The sequence below is a fragment of the Microtus pennsylvanicus genome, chromosome 10 (assembly GCF_037038515.1).
Source record: "Microtus pennsylvanicus isolate mMicPen1 chromosome 10, mMicPen1.hap1, whole genome shotgun sequence".
NCBI lineage: Eukaryota > Metazoa > Chordata > Mammalia > Rodentia > Cricetidae > Microtus > Microtus pennsylvanicus.
In genome coordinates, this window is record NC_134588.1 from 34,824,443 (window position 1) to 34,850,873 (window position 26,431).

General features: G+C 34.9%; 1 protein-coding gene across 3 annotated transcripts in view; it reads right to left on the minus strand.

Annotated features, from left to right (window-relative positions):
- The window catches only part of LOC142858636 (complement factor H-like), a 125,157-nt gene that overhangs the window by 76,711 nt on the left and 22,015 nt on the right, over positions 1-26,431 (minus strand). For all 3 annotated transcript variants that reach the window (XM_075988151.1, XM_075988149.1, XM_075988150.1), the window contains exons 8-10: positions 15,315-15,509; positions 14,755-14,931; positions 1,995-2,177 (exon numbers count right to left, since the gene is read on the minus strand). In XM_075988151.1, the coding sequence (XP_075844266.1) occupies positions 1,995-2,177; positions 14,755-14,931; positions 15,315-15,509 (555 nt within the window). The remainder of the gene's footprint in view (positions 1-1,994; positions 2,178-14,754; positions 14,932-15,314; positions 15,510-26,431) is intronic.

The window sequence follows — 26,431 nt, forward strand, 5'->3', positions numbered from 1 at the left end:
AAATACTGCAATTAAATACTGTATAAAAACACCCTTGGAAGACCAACAAGAAATCATTTTCCTGAAATGGTTATTGAATAAAAAGTATATCGCTATTAGCATTTACCTCCTCAGTAAAGTTTCAAAAAACTTTATTTTAAAAATAGTTTCTCAGCTCATTTTCCCCTATATTTATCATATACTGCAAATAAATAGACAAGTGTAGATCTATTTAGTTTTAGGGAAATAGAATAGCATTTTGTGAGATAAAGTCCTGTATTTTGCAGTTTATATATAACAAAAAATTTAGAAAAGTAGATTAGTTAAATTTGAAACAGGTGCATTTACTGTATTATACCAAAGGTTTTTAATGTTTTACTGTAATAAAATCCAAAAATGCTTGCTAATTATGATTTAATATACATGAATATTACATGGGAACAATTTAATTGTTTTTTCTCTTTTTTCTTTGTTTTTTTTTTTTGGTTTTTCGAGACAGGGTTGCTCTGTGGTTTTGGAGCCTGTCCTGGAACTAGCTCTTGTAGAGCAGGCTGGTTTCGAACTCACAGAGATCCGCCTGCCTCTGCCTCCTGAGTGCTGGAATTAAAGGCGTGCGCCACCACTGCCCGGCTGTTTTTTTCTTTAAATAAATCCTATAAAAGTAAAGTAAGTGAAGAATAAAAATTCAGAAAGCAGTAAGTATCTTAAATCACATTATTATTTAAGTTACATTGAATAGTTCTTGAAAATAGGACTGGTTAGCTTTCTCACAAGTAAGACAAGATGAACTAATCATTCTTAGAAAACCTTCATTGACCGTAGTCCTAAAGTGCCAAAATTGGACCTACCTGGAAATATTTCTTTCTTTCCAATATCAAGATATTTGCGAAGAATTTCTAGAGGGAGACTTTGTAAAATGGACCTTAACTGATAGTGTCAAATATACATTATAATGTTATCACATATTCTGAGATTTAAAACATGGATATATCTTCACCTAAAACTTTACCTTTATATCTAGGAGCAAAAGATTTGATATGTAAGGCAGATCTTTTAAAAGGCAGCTGGTCAAAAATCCTTTACTATATTTAAAACTATAGGGTATTTTCAACCATTGAAAAGGGAAATGGGCTGATAGTCTACAATGCAAGAATGAGTCCCAAAGTAAAAACAAAATAGTGTTGTGGGAGAATTATCTGTATTCTGTTAATCATGTTTTAAATAAATACTGATTGTCTAGGCAGAAAGTTTAGGTGGGTCTAACAGAGAGGAACTAGAGGCGGGATGATGAGAACAGGAGAATTCTAGGAAGGAGGAAGCCCATTCTTCCCACTCTTGCGCAGACCGCTAAAGAAGCAGGATGTGACCTGCTCCACTGAAAAAGGTACTGAGCCATGTGGCTAACATAGATAAGAGTAATGGGTCAATATAAGTTACAAGAGCTAATAAGAAGACTGAGCTACTGGGACAATCAGTTTATAATCTTTTTTTTTTTATTGAGAAAAAGGAAAAAAAGTTTCTCCCTCCTCCCAGCCTCCCATTTCCCTCCCCCCCACCCTTCTCCCTCTCCCCCCACTCCTCTCCCCCTCCCTCTCCAGTCCAAAGCGCAGTCAGGGTTCCCTGCCCTGTGGAAAGTCCAAGGTCCTCCCCCCTCCGTCCATGTCTAGGAAGGTGAACATCCAAACTGGCTAGGCTCCCACACAGCCAGAACATGAAGTAGGATCAAAACCCCGTGCCATTGTCCTTGGCTTCTCATCAGCCCTCATTGTTCGCCATGTTCATAACAGTTTATAATCTTATAGAGACCTCCGTGTGATTTTCTTTGGGACTAGCTGGCTGTGGGAACCGAGCAGGACAAAAACCCTGACAAGCCATCCCTCATGTTACAAAATAGTGAAATTTTTTTCTTGAAGTTTGAAACTCATCATGAAGCAAGATCAGCCACCTCAAAGAAGAGTAAAGTTAAACCCTGATTCATCACCCGTATAATGGCAGCAATATAATGCAGTACTCACTGATGCATGAGGGTTGAGCTGACCATCCATTTTGGAGGCAGGTAATTGTCCCTGATGTCTCTCCATTCGATGTTACAAATCCCTGTTTACACCTATACTGTGTTTTTCTGTTTAGATCATATGTGCTAGCATATTCAGAAAGAAATCCATTCTCAATTTCTATATCTGACTTTGAACATGTCTCTAAAAGGGAAAAAGTAAAAAAAAAAGCTGAGTTTATGTTCAGTAACTTAAGGGTTTACAATATAAAATTATATTAAAATAGCCATTAGTCACTTGTAAATGAAGATCTGAAATAATCAAAATTATTTACATTACTGAAACAAGGAAAACAAATCATAGGTTCAAGATGCACAACATCTTGTTTGAATTTTTCTAATACAACAATATTTAAGTACTCATAATTCCATCTAAAAATGTGTTTCTTTTGTCTAAGTGTATCCACAATTCTACAGAACGTCAGAGCTCTAAACAATTTTTTTTTAACTTGTAGTTTCTTTAAAGCTGAGAATAATTGGCTCTCTTAGGCACCTAGGCTCATTTATCCAACTAGGGTTCCTTGGGTTGGGTGAAAATCTTGGAAAATCTATCTACATAGTTGCTACAAAGTCCAGTGCCAAGAATTTGAAATGCATTTGTAACCTCATGCCTAAAATACAATGGTGTGCAATATTCAAAGAAATCATGAGAAACAAACAGAAAAAATCATCTTCTCATGACAAAATGATGCCCCCAACTCGTGAATAACTGAATTGAAATGTAAAAGTATTTTTTAATTTCACTTTTCTTATCAGCTGAACAATATTTCACGGGTCAATGTACCAAAAAAATTCCATAAAAAATAATTTAAAAAAGAAAGTATAAAAGTATACTTCCAATTACTAGATTACTATCCAGAACATATATTTGGTTGTTTATGGATAAGTAGGAAATCAAAGAAGAAGACACTAAATATTTTATATAGATGCCAATTAAAATATTAGATAAAATTTATGTATATATCAATAAATAGTGAAGAAACAAATTTCATCAAACAAGTGGAAAATAATAAAGAATAAAATTTAATAAGGAATAAAATTCAATAAGCTTTTTCACATTGTTAATTTGGAAAAGGCAGTAAATACTAAGACAAGCACAAATTGTAAAAATTTAAAAAGGTAAATAAAAATAATGCAAAAGTCAAATGATAGAAAGATAATGAAGTTACAATATTTGTAAAAAAATGTAATGAAATTGTAAATAAAAAAAAGAAAGAGTGCTAGACACAAAGAGGGCATAAATAAATATGGTTGAAAATTGCCAATGCCTGCTAGTAGGAGACAAAAGCACCGAACTAGAATTCCAGAGTAGCCAAAGGTTAATGAAGTCTTTTATTACTATCAAAGAGCTTTAAGTATGGAGGGTTTTTTCAGAAAATAGCACAGTGAGAAAGATCCTGACAGTAAAAAAAAAAAGAAATGGGTGTTTTACTGAACTTAAGAAACAATAATCACTGTCCTCGAAGAAATTGGAGACACTGAACCTGTGGCGTAGAAAAACAGAAAAGAGAAAAAACACTAAGCAGAGCACAACAGATCTCCATCACCATTCTCTAGATTCTCTGGCCAGATGCCAACATATTGCAACACAGTACAAGACTTTGTGATGCAAAAGAAGAAGGGAAGAAAAATGACGACAGATTCCAAGGTCAAAGTTTCCCCGAATGACAGGAATATGAGACATTCAAATTGGAAAAGTGGAACATTTCCTTTTGAACACCCAAATCCTTTAGTAATATTTCAGAAGAGGTTTATTGATATTCTGAAAACACTAGTTGGAAAGAAAAAGCTCCAAAACCAGTCTAAAGAAATTTAAAGGGAACATAATAATCAATCAAAGTCAGCTTCCACTCCTGCAGATATCCAATCCCAAGCACTAGCAGCAAGTGTTTTTAACAAGATACTGTTGTCTCAGTGGATGCTCACCAACTCCGACTGGACTGGGAGTAAATGAGCATGGGAACAAACAAGTCCGTCTGAAGGGGGTTGACAGTTGGGGCAGACTGAGGGGCCACTGAGGGGAGGATGGGTAGAAGTGGAAATTGGATTAGTATTTTTTAAAGTAATAAAAGAAAAAGTAAACTGAAAACAAAACAAAAGAAAAGAAAAAACAAACAAGATACTGCTGATTTATTCCAAAGATTGTGGTGGATATGAAAGAAAATATATTGTGGGAACATCTTATCTCCAACAAAAATTCCCAGAAAAGCATTTGGTCATGCTCACTCAATGCATCCAAGTATCAATGGATAAATCACATAAACAAATCTATGGGACTACAACAAAGAGTATGGAGGAAGCTGGATGCACTTCAATACACACTGAAAAAACAGTATCACCATATCAATTACCTGAGACTCTCTTAAGACATTAGAAAAAGAAGAGATTAAATTAAAGTGGGTAGATGTGTTTGGGCAGGTTTTTCATGTCCTGAACTGAAATAATTAAGCACAAATAAAAAGAATAGTTTGTAATATGCAAACCTATTTGTACATAAAATAAACTTTACACATTGATACTGTAAAAAATCCTTAAGTTAATAACATTTAAAAAAAATTTAGCAGAGAACAGTAGAGATAGCACAAATTACTAATATCAGCAATGGTGAGAATTATATCATATTTATTTTTACCTATTTTAAAGACCAATTGGAATATTATGGACACCCTTGTTAATTAATTTGACAAGTTAAAAGTTAATGGAATTTAAAAGCCACAGACTATACAAGTCACTCTAGAAAAATATTTAATGTGAATATAGTTGCTTCAATATGAAAAACATTTACTAGCTAAGTACATTAGAGAAGAAGGAACAGAAAGATTGTTAGAGCCAGAGAACCAGGATGTCTGCAATGAGATAGTCTCTCTCTCTCTCTCTCTCTCTCTCTCTCTCTCTCTCTCTCTCTCTCTTTCTCTCTCTCTCTCTCTCTCTCTCTCTCTCTCTCTCTATATATATATATATATATATATATATATACATATATATATTTAAAACAGGTAAACTTCACTAACAAAATCACAGAAAACAGGTTGTTCAGCATAATAGAATAATAGAAGTAGACACGCCAATGCACATGGAGAAATTCTCATCATCTCAATCCATAGATCAAGAGCTATATGTAATCAATGTTTTCTGGTAGAAGAAAAATAAGTCTTTTCTTGGAATGATTCTACCCAATAAGTTATTAAATCTCAAGTGACCAGGCCTAAATAGATAGACATTCAAGCAGTCCTAAGTGTACTGAGTAGGATATGCATGTGTGCATGCATGTACATGTATGCATGTGTGTGTATGTATATATGCTTGTGAAAAATTATAGTAAAAAAAAGAAGAGCTCATGAAATTGAGAGGGGAGGAAATGAGAGGAGTAGATGAGAGGAGAGAGAAGATAATGTTATATAAATATAGTACTTGTGTATAAGAAATAAATTTTTGAGACCTGAACCAGGACCTCTGTAGGTCTAGTTGTGAGTCTAGGACCTCTGAGAGAGTAGGCTAAAGCCAGAGACCTTTCTGGGACCAGGACCAAGTCATAGACCTCCATGGAAGCAGGCTTAGGCCAGGGACATCTACGGAAACTGGTATGAGCCAGCAACTTCCGTTGGAGCAGGCTGAGGCAGCAAACTCCACAGAAGTGGGTACAAGGGAGCAACAGTCAAGCTAGCAGGTTCAAGTCAGAGAACTCTACTAGAGCCAACCTTGGGAGCACCCAGTGACCTCCAGGAAAACAGAGTGACCAACGGGGTGGCTGGAACCATGGCCCTGACTGCACCAGGAGGAGCAACCATCTGAGCCTAGGATCAACTGGCACTTGGAAGATTGATATCAGAGTCACAGAGAGTCACAACAACACCAATCAGAGGAAAAGATGGGTAGACAAGGTAAGAATGCACACAACACCACAAAGAGCAGCACAACACCAATAAAAACTAGTGGCCCTACAACAGCAAGACTTGAACAACCAAATATAGATGAAACAAAAGAAAGTGACCTAAAAATCACTTTAGGGAATTTTTTGAGGCCCTTAAAGAGAAAATGAACAATTACCTCAAAGAAATGGAGGAAAACAGAAAAAAAAAATTGGAAGACATCAACAAATCCCATAAAAAACAAGAAAAGCAATCAAACATATAAAGAAACTATTCAAGACTTGAAAACTTAAATAGAGACAATAAAGAAAACACAAGCCAAGGGAATTATAGAAACAGAAATTATGAAAAATGATTAGGAACCACAAATGAAAGCATAAACAGCAGAATACAAGAGATGGAAGAGAGAATCTCAAGTGCTGAAGATGCAATAGAGGAAATAGACTCATCTGTCAAAGAAATCATTAAATGTAACAAAATCTTAACACATAATATCCAGGAAATATGGGACACCATGGAGAAGCCAAACCTAAGAATCATAGGCAGAAAGAAAGGAGAAGAAGTTTAACTCAAAAGTTTAGAAATTATATTTAACAAAATCATAGAAGAAAATTTTCTCAACTTAAAGAAGGATATACCTATGAAGATATAAGAAGCTTACAGAACACCAAATATACTGAAAAAAAAGAAGTTCCCTAGCCACATAATAATCAAAACACTAAACATACAGAGTAAAAAAAGAATATTAAAAGCTATAAAGGAAGAAGGCTAAGCAACATATAAAGGCAGACCTATCAGAATTACACCTGACTTTCAGTGGAAACAATGAAAGCCAGTAGGTCTTGGTCAAGTCTTATGCAGCCATTAGAAGACCACGGATGCCAGCCAAGACTATTACACCCAGCAAAACTTCAATCACTATAGAGGACAAAACAAGGTATTCCATGACAGAACCAAATCTAAACAATACCTAGCTACAAATCCAGCCCTACAGAAAGTACTAGAAGGAAAGCTCCAACCCGAGGAAGTTGGTTACATCAACAAAAACACAGACAATAGATGATCTCTCAGCAGCGAATCCCAAAGAAGGGAAAACACACAAAATAACATCATGAAAAACAAAAACAAATATAACAGGAGATAGCAATCATTGGTCATTAATATCCTTTAGTATAAATGGACTCAACTTACCTATAAAAAGGCAGAGGCTAACACTTAGGATATGAAAATATAATCCATCCTTCTACTGCATAAGAAACACATCTCAACCTCAAAGATAGATATCATTTCAGAGTAAAGGGATGGGAAAAAATTTCCAATAAAATGGAACTAAGAAACAAGCTGGTGTAGTTATCCTAATATCTAAGAAAGTAGACTTCAAAATAAAGTAAATCAGAGTAAACAAAGAAAGGCATTTCATATTAGTCACAGAAAAAAATCATCAAGAGGAAGTCTCAATACTGAAAATCTATGCCCTGAATACAAGGACACGCTCATATGTAAAAGAAACACTACTAAAACAGAAATCACGCATTAAACCATGCACACTAATAGTGGGAGGCTTCAACACTCTACTCTCACTACTTGACAGGTCTGTAGACAGAAAATTACCAGAGAAATAAGGGAACTAACAGATGCTATGACTCAAATGTACTTAACAGACATCTTTAGAACGTTCCATCCAAACATAAAAGAATATACTTTCTTCTTAGCACCTTATGGAACCTTCTCAAAAATTTACCACATACTAGGTAACAAAGCAAACCTCTACAGATACAAAAATATTAGAATAACTCAATGTATTTTATCAGATCACCATGGCTGAAAATTAAAATTCAACAGCAACACTAACCCCAGAAAGTTCATAAACACATGGAAATTACACAATACTCACCTGAATCATCAATGGCTCCAGGAAGACATAAAAGAAAAAAAATTAAAGACTTCCTAAAATTCAATGAAAATGACCACACAGCATAGCCAAATTTATGGGGTACAATGAAAGCAGTGTTAAGAGGAAAGTTCATAGCACTAATGCCTACATGAAGAAGCTAGAAAAATCCCACACTAGTGAATTAACAGAACATTTGAAAACTTTAGGATAAAAAGAAGCAAGTCAATCAGGTGAACTATATGGCAGGGAATGATCAAATTGAGAGCTGAAATCAATAAAATAGAAACAAAACAACACAAAGAATCAATTAGACAAAGAGTTGGTTTGTTGATAAAATCAACAAAATAGACAAACCTTTATCAGGAGCAGAAGGAGAGAGAGCAGGAGCAAGGAACTCAGGACAGCAAGGGGTGCACCCACACACTGAGACAATGGGGATGTTCTATCGGGAACTCACCAAGGCCAGCTGGACTGGGTCTGAAAAAGCATAAGTTAAAACCGGACTAGCTGAACATAGCGGACAATGAGGAGTGCTGAGAAGTCAAGAACAATGGCACTGGGCTTTAATCCTTCTGCACATACTGGCTTTGTGGGAGCCTAGGCAGTTTGGATGCTCACCTTACTAGACCTGGAAAGAGGTGGGAGGTCCTTGTACTTCCCACAGGGCAGGGAACCCTGACTGCTGTTCAGGCTGATGAGGGAGGGGGAGTTGATTGGGAGAGGGGGATGGAAATGGGAGGCAGTGGCGAGGAGGAGACAGAAATCTTTAATAAATGAATGAATGAAGGAAGGAATAAATAAATAAATAAATAAATAAATAAATAAAGCAAACAGAAAGAAAAGAAAGCAACCGCTAGGTGGTGCCTAAAAACCGATGCGGTTAGAATCTGACTGCAACCCAGGAAGGGAACTTGGCATGCTTTTCTCCAGGCCTCCCAGAAGCACCCTCCTCTAGTGTGAAATGGGAATAGCAATGAGACTTAGCACTGGATCACAGAAAGTTCCATTCAAAGCAAACGATGATGAATTATCCATAAAAAAATGAAAAGAGAAAAAAACTAACCAAAAGGCAGAGAGAGAATATCCAAATTTACAAAATCAGAAATGAAAAAGACAACATAACAACATACACAGAGGATATCCAGGGAATCATTAGGTCATATTTCAAAACACTGTATTCCACGAAATTGGAAACTTAAAGGAAATGGACAACTTTCTGGATAAATATTACATAGTAAATTTAAATTAAGGCTACATAAGCAAATTAACTAGACCCATCACCACTAAAAATAGAAACAGACATCAAAAGTGTCCTAACCAAAAATATCCCAGGACCAGATTGTTTCAGTGCAGTATTCTACAAGATTTTCAAGGAAGAACTAATACCAATTCTCCTGAAATTGTTTCACACAATAGAAACAGAATGAACATTGCCAAATTCTTTTTATGAGGCTACCATTACCCTGATTCCCAAACCACATAAAGACATTACTAAGAAAGAGAATTACAGACCAATATCACTCACAAACATTGATGTGGAAATACTCAATAAAATACTGGCAAATTGAATCCAAGGACACATCAGAAAAATCATCCACCATAATCAAGTTGGCTTCATTCTAGGGATGCTGGCATGGTTAAACATATGAAAATCTGTCAATATAATTTACCACATAAAAAAACTGAAAAATAAAAAAAAACTCATGATCATCTCATTAGATGCTGCAAAGCCTTCAACACAATACTACATCCCTTAATGATAAAGGTCTTAGAGAGAGCAGGGGTACAAGGAACATACCTAAACATAATAAGGACAATATATAGCAAGCCAACAGCCAATATGAAACTAAATGGAGAGAAACTCACAGTGATCCCACTGAAATCAGTCACAAGACAAGGTTTTCACTCTTTCCATATCTATTCAATATAGTTCTTGAGGTTCTAGCTAGAGCAATAAGACAACAAAAGTAGATCAAGGGAATACAAATCAGAAAAGAAGTCACACTCTTGCTATTTTGCTGACGATATGATAGTTTACTTAAGCGACCCCAAAAAATCTACCAAGGAACTTCTACAACTCATAAACACTTTCAGTAATGTAGCAGGAAAAAACCAGATTAACTAAAAAAAAAAATCGGTAGCCCTTTTGGACACAGATGATAAATGGACTGAGAAGAAATCAGAGAAACATCACCCTTCACAATATCCACAAATAGCATAAAATATCTCAGAGTAACTCTAAGCAAAGAAGTGGAGGACCTGTATTACAAGAACTTTAAATTTTTGAAGAATGAAATTAAAGAAGACACCAGAAAATGGAAAGATCTCCCATGCTCTTAGGTAGGTATAATTAACATAATAAAAGTGGCAATCTTACCCAAAGCAATCTATAGATTCAATGCAATGCCCATCAAAATCCCAGCAAAAATTTTCACAGACCCCAAAACAACAACAATGCTCAACTTCATATTGAAAAGCAAAAATCCAGGATAGCCAAAACAATCCTGTACCATAATGAAACTTCTGGAGGCATTGTAATTCCTGGCTTCAAACTCTACTACAGAGCTACAGTGCTGAAAACAGCCTGATATTGCCATAAGAACAGATTGGAGGACCAATGGAACTGAATTATAGATCAGATATTAATTTCCATACCTATGAACATCTGATTTTTTGACAAAGAAGCAAAAATTATAAAAATGGTGCTGGCATAACTGGATATCAAAACGAGAATGAAAATAGATCTGTATCTATCACCATGACAGAACACAAGTCCAAATGGATCAAAGACCTCAACATAAGGCCAACCACACAACCTCATAGAGGAGAAAGTAGATAGTACACTTGAACGCATTGGTACAGCAGACCCCTTCCTAAATGTACCCCCAGTAGCAAAGACACAGAGAGATAATTAATAAATGGAACCTACTGGAACTGAAAAGCTTATGAAAAGCAAAGGTCATGGTCAACAAGACATAATGGTAGCCTACACAATGGGAAAAGATCTTCACCAACCCTACATCACACAGAGGTCTGATTTCTAAAATACACAAATAATTCAAGAAATTGGTCATCAAAAGAACATATAATCCAATAAAAAATGGGGTACATCCCTAAATAGAGGACTCTCAACAAATGACTTTAAAATGACTGAAAGACACTTAAAAAAATGCTCGACATCCTTAGCCATCAGAGAAATGCAAATCAAAACAACTCTAAAATTCCATCTTACACCTGTAAGAATGGCCAATATCAAAAACACTTATGACAACTTATGCTGGAAAGGATGTGGGGTAAAGAGAACACTCCTCCATTGCTGGTGAGAGTGCAAACTGATACAGCTACCTGAGATATCAGTATGGCAATTTCTCAGAAAATTAGGAAACAACCTACCTCAAGACTCAGCAATACCACTTTTGGTTATATACCCAAAGGATGCTCAATCACACCAAAAGAATATGTGCTCAAGTATGTTCTTAGCAGCATTGTTTGTCATAGCCAGAACCTGGAAACAACCCAAATGCCCTTTAACAGAAGAATGGATAAGGAAAATGTGGTTTATTTATACAATGTATTACTACAGAGCAGAAAAAGAATAATGACATCTTGAAATTTGCAGGCAAATGGATGGATCTAGAAAACATCGCACTGAGTGAGGTATCCCTGATCCAGAAAGATAAATATCATATGTACTCACTCATAAGTGGCTTTTAGATATAAAGCAAAGAAAACCAGTCTACAAATCACAGTCCCAGAGAATGTAGACAACAATGAGGACATGGATATAATTTACATAGGAAACAGAAAATGACAAGATCTCCTGAGTAAATTGGGAACATGGGGACAATGGGAGAGGGTTGAACGAGAGGAGAGAAGAAGTGGGTTAACAGAGGAAAATGTACAGCTCAATAAAATCAATAAAAATATTTATTTAAAAAGATGAATTTTCAATAAATTAGCACACCTCTCAACTCTCACCAGAGAAGCTTTATTTGCAGTTGATTTCATTTAACTCACATACCTACAAGTGATCAAAATGCAGAGAATAAGAATGGAATATTCAGCTTTATATGGAATACCTTTATCACATTCTCTACTATCAAGTCTCAAAGAATGCTGCAGAGGAAAGACAGGAAGAGTTTAAGGGTCAGAAAAGGTACATAACTACCATGTATCAGTATTTTTCAGACACAGCAAGGAAGATGCACATATGAATTCTGTGTAGTTGTGTGAAAATGCACAAGTTCCCACATTGAAGGTGAGGGTGAAGGGAGATCACAAAATCCCACCGCTTGTAGCTGCTAGAAAAGGAAGAATCAATTTCTTTATGAGCATACACCTGGTAAATCAGTTACTCTCAAGTGTAAAACCACACTTGCAAGAATATAGAAACAGCATAAATTGTACTTCATGGATTGTTTTAAGGAGAGAAAGGTGCCAGAGACATGGCTTAGCAGTTAAGAGCATTGGCTGCTCTTCTAGAAGTCCTAAGTTCAATTCCCAGCAACCACATGGTAGCTCAGAGCCACCTGCAAAGGGATCTACCATCTACTGGCTTGCAAGCATATATGCAGATAGAGCACTTATACACATAAAATAATAATTAAATATTGAGGATGAGGACTGGTAGTAGAAGGGACACATACCAGAGAAGAGTTGGGGATAGGTGAATATAATAAAATATTTTATAAAATTTTCAGATATGTATAAAATGGAAATTCTCAAAAAATTAAAACTGTTATTAAATGTCCTATCTAAGCAAAAATAATTGACAGATATTTACATGGGCCTCATTGAGTGTTAAAATAAAGTTAACGGAAATAACTACTAGACACTCATAAAATGAGTCATCTCATAAAAGAAAATCTTAACAAATTTGATAACAGAGTCATATTCTAGTGTGCAAATGGTTATAAAATAAATTATAAAAGAAAACATGAAGGTAAATTGGACATTCTTAGGTAAATATATATATATATAGTTATTTTTAGCCCACTAGAAAGATAAAATTAAAGGAGAATAATATGCTCCTAGTCTGATGTGTTTAGATTATAAAATCTCACTCTCCTGATACTTAAAGGGAAACAAGTCAACTGAAGCTTGCTCATTGCTGTTATGGATTAAAAGTGTCCCAAACATCCTGAAAATCCACATGCCGGTATTTTACAGACTGAATCATGCACCTCCCAAGTACTTATAAATTTCAGTTTTGGATATTTATCTAAGAAATACAGTATAAATTTTAACTCAATGACATATCTTTAAATTTTCAGAAATGGCTCAAAAATTGTTAAGATCTAAAATAGTGAAAATGTTCCTTAAAATGGTATGTACAACTAAATTATTATGTAAATATGTAAAGTTATCTCTCAACAATAAAAGTCAGTTACTATACAAATCATAATATAGAAGAATGGCACAGATATTGTACTGAAAATTATGGAATTAAGTTTGAAAACATGATACTTAAATCTACTGATATGAAGAGGTAGAAACACAATACTACAGTAACAAAAAGAAATGTTATTTCTTATGATGGTAGAGTTGAAGAGAAAGGGAACAATAGAAATTCCTCACTAGATTAAGACTAGTTTTAGCTTGATGGGTTGTATTCATATAAGCACACTCATTTGTCAACGTCACTGACCTGAACTCTAAACATATTTGAACTATCCCTGAATAAATATGGTTTTTCACTGATGAGTCCTTTGAAAGTTTGAGTGAAACTGTCAGTTGTTTTAAGATATTTCTGAGTTTCTAGAAGTAATAAAGCTAAAACAATTTACCTAGATAGGATTTTTATAAAATGAAAAGTGTCAGGAATATGAAAATCAGTGTTTTCATATAGATCAGCATTATTAGCAAAGACATTAGAAAAATTCATAAAATTAAAAATATGAGCAAAAACAGCATGGTGGAAAGGCTATCAAATAACAACTCAGTAAAAATTTTAAACAGGTCACTAATATTAATCATATAAAATTTTAAATCACCGAATATACAATTTCTTAGAGATTAAATATATAATGGACTGTACCAAAAAAAATGCTAACAAAAGATTCTCATCAGCAAATTGGTACAATAGGAGACAGCTGACAAACATTCAAAAACAGATTAGATATTTAAATATATATTAAATTCGTGAATAGGAATATTTAATATGATTATATAATTAATTATTTTAAAATTGTTCTGAAAATTCAAAATAATGTCCTTTAAACCTAACCAATGTTATTTAAAAGATGTTGAAAATCTATATTAAATAAGGAATACAGCAACCCAGACTGATTTTTAGAATTACTAATATTGCAGCAAACTATTTACAAGTTTATTGACTTAAAAAAACCTGCCCTTGAAAAATTTTTTATTGCAAATTGACTTAGAATTATATTTCTAAAACCCAAATGATAAGGGAAGAAATTCAAATCTGCATTATTATGTTTATCATTTTTAGACATTTATTCTGAAAATAAAATATGACACTACATAGTCACTTAAAGAACATAGAACATGAAGTAACCATCAGTATAAACATAAAAGTCCAGAGATTGGAAAAAATATGAAAACTAGACAATACACAATATCTCAGAATTCCCTTCCCAGTTACACATCACAGTGGATTCCCGAGGCAATTATTAATTCTTTAAAATGGCGTGTCAGTACTTCAATATATGAATGATGTGTGTAGCTATTATCTTATTTGTTTAATTTTAAACCATATTTTAAAAATTATTTTGAATCCAATGACAAAGTGATTTCAAAATTTGTATAACTATAAATTAACCAAAATTTACTCAGTATTTTGATTTAATGGCTGATAGTTGTGTTTACATTGCTATATACTTGCAAAGAATCCTTAGTATTCACTTATACAGATTCAAAAAGAAACATTTGACACAGTTAATATGCATGGAATGGGGAGTCAAGAGCATCTTGTGATCTCGGAGCCTGTTACTTACTGACACGGATGCATTTGGGTTGAGGAGACCAGCCGTTCTCTGTACATGTAACTGTGTCCTGATCATTTGGAAGACTGTAGCCAGAGTAACACTGGACTCTTACAGACTGGTCCTGTGTGTAGTCTCCTCTCCGTTGTAAAAGTTCCCCATTCTCTATATAATGGATTCCACATACCTCTAAGGAACATAAATTTACCATAAATGTTAAGTTAAAAACAAACAACACTCATTTATTTTTTTTAATAAAACTATAGTTTAACTTTACAATAGTTAAATAAGTATGCGTGACATTCAAAAATGAAAACAATACCAAATGTTTCAAAAAGTAGCATTATCTTTAATTTTTGTAAATAAAATATGCAACCAATAAAGGTATTATTATGGTCCTTATTTTTCACATACATTTTATGAAGAGCTGCTCATAAAGGACAGAAACTAGTTTTTTGCTCACAAACTCTTTTGTTTCTTAACAGAAGAGACTTAACTGTTATTATATTTGTCATCTTTTCTTTCTAGTGTTTGACAGACTTAAACATGATTTGATACAGACATTGACTTACTGCGGCATGGGACTGCAGGCTCCCACCCTCGTACAGTGCAGTGAATTTTGTCCCAGTGTTCCCCCGAGGGAGTCACAAATCCTTCGTTGCAATGGTAGTAGAACCACTCTTTTCTTTCTGTTGTGAAGTAGCGTTTGATCCAGTATTCTCTATATAGTTCTCCATTTTTGATTTGTGGAAAAGCACATGGTTGATCTTGCAATAAAAACAAAAAGACAGAAAAACACTCATATCAGAGATAAACCTCTTGATCAGTGAATTCATTTCTATTAATTATAATAACTACAAGTCTAGAGAGTGTTTGGAGAAGGAGACAAACAGAATCCAGACTGCTGAGGTATGTGAGAAGGTCTTTCCTCAGGAAACCAAGTTATGCCTCACACGTCACCAGAGAAGTAGCTCAGGGATATTTGTTAATATTCAATATGATCATTGAATATTTTTAATTTTTATTAGAACTGAAATCTAATGTGATTAAATCACAGTGAACTATCCTTGTAAATTCATATTGAAGTATATATTGTTCACTGTATTAATAAATTTATATGTAATATTTCATTAATTTTTTCCTTTATAATGTTCTTATTTATAAATAATAAATACTTTTAATATCAGAATAGTATAATTTTCTATGGAGTATGATTTTTCTTCAGGCACTCTCATGCAGTCTGTTAAAAGAATTCCTCCAAACATGCCAAAAACCAGAAATCTCTTATAGCTTCCTTGTTCATGAACACACACATTTGTTACACTGTGTATAAATTTAATTCTTTTTATCTTGAGTGTCCTTTTTTAAAATTTGAGAATTTTACTGTTCATAGGACATCAAGAAATTTAATTAACTTACTGAGATTTCCTTTTAAAGGGTAACAAAAGGAGACATGGTTTAAACTAGGTTCCTCTGCCTTTTAATTAATCTTCATTCTCATGTGAGAAAAGACAAATCTGTCTTTGTCTCTTTTATAAGTGATTCCTTAACACAAGTCGAATATTACTGAAAGTGAATGACCAGCAGAGGTAGTCAGTACTTAACAGCTGCCCCATTTAAATATTATACTTTTCCAGATGTGGTTTTGGCCACATCTGCAGTGATGGTTGGTCCATCGAAGTTTTAATTCAGCTACTCACAAGATTGATTAATATATTTACTAATTTTCTTGTTTTGTCTTCTAAATATTTATGCTTTTTGTCTTTTTATTATTATTACTTAAAATACCAATTCAAATACCCACTCCCTCCCCTCCACCAATTCCCCTCCATCTCCCTCCACAGACCCTCCCACACCACCCCTCCAACCCTAAGGGAGTATCATGCACCCTGCCCTGTGGAAAGTTCAAGGCCCTCCCTACTCCATCTAGGTTGAGCAGGGTTTACATTCAAAGAGAATAGGATCCCATGAAGCTGGTATACGCAGTAGAAACACATCCCAGTATCACTGTCAGTGGATCCTCAGTCTTCCCCAGCTGTCAACCCCCTTCAGAGGGCGTTGGTTGATCCCATGCTCATTCACTCCCAGTCCAGTTGGAGTTGGTGGGTTAGCTCAAGCATACTGTACAACTACTTTAAATATGTACTAGCACAGTTCATTTTTTGACTTATCATAGGATCTCCTAATTATTATTGATAAATTTAATTCTACTTTAGATTCAACATGGCACAAAAGATCAAATTGTATATTTTCTTCTAATGAAGATTCATGATCATCATCCTTTGTATTGCTCCAGTTTTAAATTTATACTATGTTTTCCCATTACCAAAAATCATTTGATGAAAAAAATGAGTAATTGGAGAGGCCTGAGAAGAGAGTACTACACATTTTAAGTAGAAAAGGTGTTTAATGAAATTACAGAGAGATTTGTCATCTTTATTTTATCCAGCAAAACACCAGAAATTCTGCTGTGAGAAAATTCAGATTCAGATATATTTAGTCCATAGACGGATCAGGTACCTTTGGGGGAGATCTGTGTTGTGGATCTTGGGTTTGAGGTTCACTGCAGTATGCAGATTTCATACCTGTAATTATAAACTAACTCAAAAGCCCATGGCAGGGGTGTCATGAGATCTTGAGGGAACTTAATTCTGTGATTGTGATAAATTGACATAACACTGAATAATCTTCTGAATATATATGTTCGTATTTTGGTAATTCCACACTGTCAACATCAATCAGAGATGCTTTTTCTTTCCAGTAAACTATAATGAATGTAGAGACTTGTTAATGCACATGGGAGTTCTGAGAGTGAGCTCATCATTAAACATGACATTTACACCATCCCTCAAAAGTTCAAGGACCATGTGGATGAAAGGATACAATGATTGTAAGAGCAAGAATGTAGTCATCGTGACTTTGAAATATCTTCTGAACTATTCAAAGCCATTATAATCACAAACTACATCTACAGATCAACATCTATAGATGTCTGCACAGAGTCAATCAAGAATGGCCCATCAACATCCAGGCACAAATGGAGTAAACTCTCGGGAAACTGTGGCTCTCATCTCTGAACTATTTCATCAGATTGATTCAGAATAAAAAGTGAGTTGACGATTTTAGGTGTATTCCCACTAATGGCTAAAGCAGTACTTTCAAAAGACAATTCAACTATTACATATATGTCCTTTGTTAAACTATATGTACCACTCATCAAAACTCAAACTTAAGAATCTGGGGGCAGGACTTGCGACTATGAGGTATTGTTGGTAGATCTGGGATGTGAAAAAAATATGAAAATAGGATATCCAGAAATTTTTGTATATATGTAAGAAACTTTGACATAAAGGAATTTATGTCAAAGACATAATAAATAAAATATAGAAAGGTCATTAATATTTTCTTACAATTCCAATACACTAATAATATTTTTTACTGAAAATTACCTTTTTTTCTTACTGTAATTTGAATCTCATATATTTTTCAAAATCTCACTTTATTAGAAGCTTGGTTTCTCATTTCTGGTGGTTTTGGGAGAGGGTGTAAAGCTCAGAAGTTGGTAGCCTGGATGAAATAAGACAGATCATTGGGGCTGTGCAATGAAGGGGTACTGGGATCTTGGCCGTTATTTTATAGCTTTGTTTCCTGGTGGGTAGGAGGGAAGCAGTTTGCTTTAGCTCTCATTCCTTGACATTAAGCTATGCCTGTCACAGGCTTAAAGTGGTGAGATTAGCAGATAGTAAACCAAAGTCACCAAAAGTGTAAATAAGCCCTTGTTCTAAGTTATGTTTTCCAGTAATATTGACACAGAGACAGAAAGTGACTAAGAAGAGATCCTTGATCACTCTTTTGTCACTGTAGGGTTTGTTTGTTTGTTTGGCTTAAGGGATACCAAGCTTTGGCATGATATACATTTATCAGTGTCTTACAGACAGGAAGAAAGGAATATAGATACAGATAGGCAAAAACCTTAAAGGAATGAAAGAAGTATACCGAAATAACATATCTTGACTCAAGTGACATTGTGCTGCATGTGAGTTTTGAAGCCATTGAAGTCCCCAGTAGATCACTAAGCTCTTTTCTCCCTTCTTTCCTTCCCCAAATATACCCTAGAATCCCAGTCTCAGATATTAGTAGGCACTCACTGGGAACATACCAGTTGAGAAGGACAGGGAAACCAGTAAGCTAACTGAAGACCTTCACCACTCCTCCTTACCGCCAAACCAACACCCCAGTGTCTTCCTTTGCATTGCAACAGAATATCAGCTGCAGTCTTCTTTCCCCCTCCTCTGCTTACATCTTCTGCTGGATCTTACATATGATCCCCTCCTAACCTCCCTTTTCCTACTTGTTACTTTATCTCAGCCTTCAATCCAGTAGGCACCTTTGACTATCGCACAGGCCTTGCTTGCCAGAACACCAGGAAGGCTGCATGCAGGCTTTGTCTTCTCTCTGTGTTTCCCCAGATCCAATGCCCCAGCCTCAATCCCAGGTATGCATCAGAACACGGATGACAATATTCTGTATCCTACCTCAGCTCCCATCTCTTATAGATCTCACAGATCTTCCCCTTCTCTCCTGCCTGCTGTACACTTTGCTTTGTTCCAGCCCCCAATTCCAGACAACATCCCCCTGCTAAGCCAAGTTCCTTGTGAATATACCAGCTGGACAGGCCAGGATAATAAGCAAAACATGGCCATCACACTCTCCAAAACTTCTTTGAGGAGACAGAAATCAAGGAACAAATCACCCATCCAGCAAAGACAAATACACTAATTAGAATTTAGACCTATAATCACGCCAAAACCACATGCATAGATGCAAACATAGGAAAAAATAATTGACAGTCTAGGTGATAAGTCTCCACTAGAATGCGACTGACTATGTTACCATGGGAGGCCCTGAATATTTCAATATAGCTGAAGCATAAGAAACCAACCTTAAAACTACCTGTATGAAGATACTATTGGTTCTTAATGAAGAAACTGACAAATCCCTTAAAGAAATCCAGTAAAACACAAATAATCAGAGGAAATGAATAATACCTTAAGGAATCCAAGAACACACAAACAGTGGAAGGAAACAATTAAAACTGCTCAAGAAGTGAAAATGGAAATAAAAAAACAAAACAAAAATGGAGGGAATTGTGGAAATGAAAAATTTAGGAATTTGAACAGAAACTATGGAGGAAAGTTTCACCACCAGAATACAAGAGATGTAAAAGAGATTTTCAGGTGTTGAAGATACAATAGAAGAAATGGAAACATCAAACAATGAAAATGTTAAATCTAAAAAAAAAATCATAATACAAAACATCTAAGAAATGTGAGATACTATGAAAAGAAACCTACTAATAACAGGAAAGGAGAAAAAATTCAGCTCAAAGGTCCAGAAAATATTTTCAACAAATTCATAGAAGAAAAATTTTCTGACAAAAAGATGGGGATACCTATAAATGTACTAGAAGCACAAAAAATCAAATATACCAGACCAGAAAAGAAAGTCCTCTCACCACATAACAATCAAAACACTAAATATACAGAGCAAAGAAAGAATAATAGAAGCTTCCAGGGAAAAATACCAAGTAATAAATATAGAAAGACCTATTAGAAATATACCTGACTTCCCAATGGAGACTCTAAATGCCATAAGGGCTTGGACATAAGTGGTACAGACTCTAAGAAACCACAGGAGCCAGTCTAGATAACTATTGTCAGCAATATTTTCAATCAATGTAGATGGAAAAATTAAGGTGTTCCATACTAAAGTCAAATTTAAACAATATCTAGGAATTCAGTCCTATAGAAGATGCTAAAAGAAGAATTTCAACCTAGGAGGGTAGCTACACTCATGAAACACAGGAAATAAATAATCTTATACCAGGAAAATTAAGGAAGGAAAGTGTGCATGTGCATGCACTCACACAAACACCATTAGCAACAATAACAACAAAATAACAGAAATAAACAATCATTCGTGATATTTCTCAAAATCAATGCACTCAATTACCCAATAAAAAGACACAGATGAAGAGAAAGTGAGTTCCAGGTTGGCCCATTTCTATAATGTGTGTAGCATCATGAGGCAGTAGCTTACCGAGAAGGATTCTAGCCTAAGTCCATCTTGGGCCGGAGCTTCATCGCATCAGCCCTGGAGAGGAGCGGCATGGTGTCTGCCTCACTTCCTCTTCCTCCCAGCATTCTGTTCTGTTTACTCCACCCACCTATGTTCTAACCTATCAGGCCAAGCAGTTTCTTTATAAATTAACCAATGAAATCAACAGATTGATATGACACTCCCACATCAATGGTAAGTGTCCTGATAAAAGTAGAGAGATTTTATACTAGCAACATGACAGCATACCTGAAAGCTATAGAATGAAAAGAAAGAAGCACACTCAAAGGAAGTAAATAGCAAGAAATAATCAGAAGGATGCATTCAATAAATGGAAATAAATAAGATAGTACAAAGAATCATAAAAAAAACAGTTGGTTCTTTGAAGAAATCAATAAGATAGAGTAACCTTTCTCCAAACTAACTAAAAGGCAGGCAGAGAATATCCAAGTAAACAAAAAATCAGAAATGAAAAATGGAGCATTACAATTGACACCTAGAAAAAAAACATAGAATCGTATAGACTCATTTTAAAAAAAACCTGAACTCTACAAAATTGGAAAATTCCGAAGAAATGAATAATTTTTCTCAATGGGTACCACTTACCAAAGTTAAATCAAAATTGATTAAATAACAGTTTAAATAGATCTATAACCTCTATGGAAATAACTGCAGACATTTAAAGAAGAGTTAATGTCAATACTCCTCAAATTATTCCACAATAAAGCAAAAAAAAAAAAATAACATTGCTCAATTCATTTCATGAGACCAGAGTAACCCTGATACCCAAACCACATGAGGACTCAACAAAGAAAGAAAACTGCAGATCAAGTTCTCATATGAATGTAGTTGTAAAAATACTGGATAAAATACTTGCAAACAGAATCCAAGAACATATCAAAAAGATTATCTTCCATAATCAAGTAGGCTTCATCCAAGAGAGGCAAGAATATTTCAACATAATAAAATCAGTCCATGTAATTCACCATATAGATAAACTGAAAGAAAAATACTTACATAATCATCTCACTAGATGCTGAAAAATTCTTTGACAAAATCCAATACCCCTTCATGATAAAAAGGGACATATCTAAACACAATAAAAGCAATATACTGCAAGACTATAGCCAAAAATCAAATTAAATGGAGAGAAACTAAAAGCAATTCCACTGAAATCAGAAACAGGACAAGGTTGTATAATCTCAATATTCAATATATTACTTGAAGCTTTAGCTAGAGCAGTAAGCCAAATGAAGCTGATCAAGTGGATAAAAATGGAAAAGGAAAATTCAAAATTTCTTTATACTGATGATATGATAGTATAAATAAAAGATCCCCAAAATTCCATCAGGGAACTCCTACAGTTGATTAACATTTTCAACAAGGTTTCTGGATACAAGGTAACATAAAAAAATCAGTAGCTCTCCTATACAAAAAATGACAAATGGACTAAGAAAGAAATCATGGAAATAACACCCTTTACAATAACTTCAAATAAAGTAAAATATTTTGGAGTTAAATTGAACCAAGCAAGTAAAACATCTGTATGATTCAAAACTTAAAATTTTTGAAGAAAGAAATTGAAGAAGATATCAGAAGATGGAAAGAACTTCTATGCTCATGAATAGGTAGGATTAACATAGTAAAAATAGCCATTCTATCAAAGCAAGCTAGAGATTAAGTGAAATCCCCTTTAAAATTACAACACAATTCTTTATAGATCTTGGAAGGACAATCCCAAACTTCATACACACACAAACACATTGTGTGTGTGTGTGTTTGTGTATGAATGAAGTTCATACATACATACATACCCAGGATAGCTAAAATTCTCCTGAAAAATAAAATAACTGCTGGGGATCTCACCAATCATGATTTCAAGTTGTATTACAGAGCAATAGTAATAAAAACCACATGGTATCTACATAAAAACAGATACATTGATCAATGGAATAAAATTAAAGATCCAGACATAAATCCACATCCCTATGGAAATCTGATTTTTGATAAAAAAAAACACAGTATGGAGAGGGATGAAAGATAGTGTAGAGGAAGAAAATTTGTGCATAGACAGATGAAATTTAAGGGCATTTGATGGGTGATATGGAAACCTAGTGCAGTGGAAACTTTCTAAAATATATGAAAATGACCCTAATATAGTCTTCTAATAACAGTGATGTGGAGTCTCAACTGGTCATCTCTTGTCAAAAAACAAGCTTCCAGTAGTGGCACTGGGTTGTATTCCATTGAGTTGTTGACTAAAGGGTTTCCATGGAAATCCCCAAACAACCTAGGCTGTTGCTTAAGAGAATAGATTGCCCTTTGCAAATTGAGAGTGGGACCCCATGGCCAGACAACATCCACAAACTCATTGATCATGGAGAAGTCAAGCTAGTGCCTACATAAAGCCTTTATTTCTAGATTCTAGTGCCTTTGGTTATAGAAGTTACTCTGCAGGGTAACAAAAATGTAAACACTCCCTCGTTCCCAAATGTCTTGTCCTACAATCCTTCCTGTCTGTATTGCTCTAGGGCAATAGTGGCACAGAATTTGTGGGTATAGCTAAACAATGTCTGATTTGATCTAAGTTCCTCTCTATGAGAAGGAACCCACACCCAACACTGCTTGAGTAACAAAGAACTAGAGACTAAGTAGCCCACAGATCTATGGTAAAAACCAAACACTACAGGTAAAAGATGAAAGAAAAGAAAGAAAGAAAGAAAAAAGGAAAGAAGGAAAGAAAGAAGGAAAGAAAGAAGGAAAGAAAGAAGGAAAAAAAGAAGGAAAGAAAGAAGGAAAGAAAGAAATCATATTTCTAATGATATTCTGTTATACTTATAGACCAATACTTTATCCAGTGATCATCCCATCTCTGTCAGCAGACGGGACTATATGAAGAGAGCCACAGTCAGATATTAGTTGGAGAGTCTAAATTTGAGCTCTCCATAAACCCTTCCCCACAGAGCCCAGGGAATCACATAGAAGGGGAGGTGGAAGGAATATAAGAACCAGAGGGGATAAAAGGACACCAGGAGAATAAGTCCCTCTTTATCAATTAAGCAAGGCTCTTATGAGTTCTCAGACACTGAAAGATTGACACCAGGTCCTCTGTGTATGTATTATAGCTATTACTTTGCATTTTTAGTGGTAATCTTGACTGTGAGAACCAGTGAGTCTGTGACCCTTGTGCATGTTCTTGGGATTTCTATCTTCCATTCAGGCTATTATCTCCAACTTTCATATGATAGTTTTCACCTCATCTTAAGTATAATTTGTAACATTCAGTTATTATCTTTTAAAAGATGTTTCTTTTCTAATGAAAGACAGAAAGAGAGTGGATCTGGGAGTGAGGGGAGCTGGGGAGAATTAGGAGCAGTAGAGAGAAGGCTATAATCCTAATATATTGCATGAGAAAATAATCTATCTTTAAAGGGAAAATATAATATTATTTAAAATATTACTTACTTTTAAAAGTAGAGTGTTTCAAAGGTTGAACACAGACTAAAAAGTAAAATATTTGCTACTTATCTCCTTTTGTCCATGTTTAAAAGAATAATTTCAGGATTATATGATGTGGAATTTCCCTCTGTATTCTGTGAATACCATTGATTAATAAAGAAACTGTCTTGGCCTGTGATGGTGCAAAAGAATAGAACTAGGCAGGGAAAACTAAACTGAATTCTGGAAGAAAGAAGGCAGAGTCAGAGAGAAGCCATGAATCTGCCACTGGAGATAGGCACACTGAAACTTTGCTGGTTGGCCATGACCTTGTGGTGATGCACAGATTAATAGAAATGGGTTAAACTAAGATGTAAAAGCTAGCCAATAAGAAGTTAGAGCTAATAGACCAAGCGGTGATTTAATTAATACAGTTTCTATATGGTCATTTTGGGAGTCTGGGTGTCTGGGAAACAAACAAGTGGCCTCTTTAGTACTAACTGGCACTCCAATGTGATCAACTATATCCACATAAAACCTGAGAAAGTTTGAAAAGGAACTCTAGACACAAAAGAAACCCAAAGTTTAGCCACATTTTTTTTTCATGAATGGGCTTTGCTTGCTGGTGGCATGCTGTGGCTCCTTTAAGAAAGGTCTTCCTGATTCAGCAGCAGTGGGAAAAAAAGTAGTACCATTTTTAAAAGGCTGCTTCCTGGGCCATGCTACCAGTACAAACTCTGCCAAAGTCCAGCTATGGAGCATTTAAATGGCCTTGTAAGCAGAATACTACAACTTGCTTAATGACAACATAGGCCCTCTTTTGTGCCTGAAAATGGGACAATGTGCATGGCCCTCAGAAGCAGCAAACATGACTCCACAATTTTGGACTGTGTGGAGCAAGAAGTCAGGACTGTAGAGTTTGTCTTAGCCATACCCACTTAACATTAAAAAAAGTGGTCCTGGTCAAAGGATTATTACAGATATGCAATAAAGACAAATACAGATGGAAAAGACCTCTAAATGGGTCATGGTGTTGGATAAATGTATGTAGGCTTCGGAGAAAAGTAAAGAGACAGTAAATGTAATAAAGGAGTAATGAAAATAAATATTAAAAAGTAATAGAATAAAAACAAATAAGCCACATAAAGATTGAATATATACAGAGAGTCTGGATTATATATAATATTGTGTTTCTTTAAATTTTTTGACTGTGAAGGAGCTAAGTAATCAATGAATATACTTTAAAGGTATCATGTCTTCAGAATATGGGTCTAAGGAATTGTTGCTTTGGAAAAGAGGTTCTTCTTTTGCTTCCACAGAGGATAGGATAAGAACCTGTAGAATCCTTCTAGGCTATTGTTGTTTTATGGACCAAGAAGAACCTAAAGGTTGCCATGAACACCCCCAAATATTACTTCGTCCAACAAAAGGCAGGAAACAGTTTGGAGAGAACTATGCTCATATTCCCAAATATTGTTTATGTTTGTTTGTATTTAAAGGGGAATATGCTATAGAGATGAATAATTTGCATTGGTATGGGTCTTTTTTATTGATACAAATTTGAAGTCTTTTCTGTTATATGCATATTCTGCTCTTGATTAAAGTATTATGTTTTTGCAGTTTTTTAAAAAATGTAATGTATAATTAATAAATATAGGATAATCATCTATAATAGTCAAGCTTGTAGTCATGTTAGTAAGGTTTTCTACATATGGAGAGCTATATTTCAGATAGGTATTTTTTCAAATATTTCGCAGACCTTCAGAATATGACATTTAAATGTTTTAAGAACTTAGGACTTTTCATGACAATGAGACACATCTGCTCCTGGCAGCACAAATTACTTCAAGAGGAAGATGGGCATAAGAGGCTCCTTATGAAGTTTGTTAGCCATTTGAGCAAGATACTGCTCTTTCCTGGACTGTTTGATGGTATGCTGAGTGAACTGGACACACAGGACCCACAGAGAAATGACTGCTGAACTTGCCTATAGGTGAGATGATCCTTCAGGGTTTCTGTTTCATGAAAGAGTCTGTAAGACATTCTGCAGGACATAGAAGAAAGTGAATGACAAATTGCCAATATGGGTGAAACTGCCTTTGAGATTTTTCTGCTTCATGGAAAAGTCTGCTGG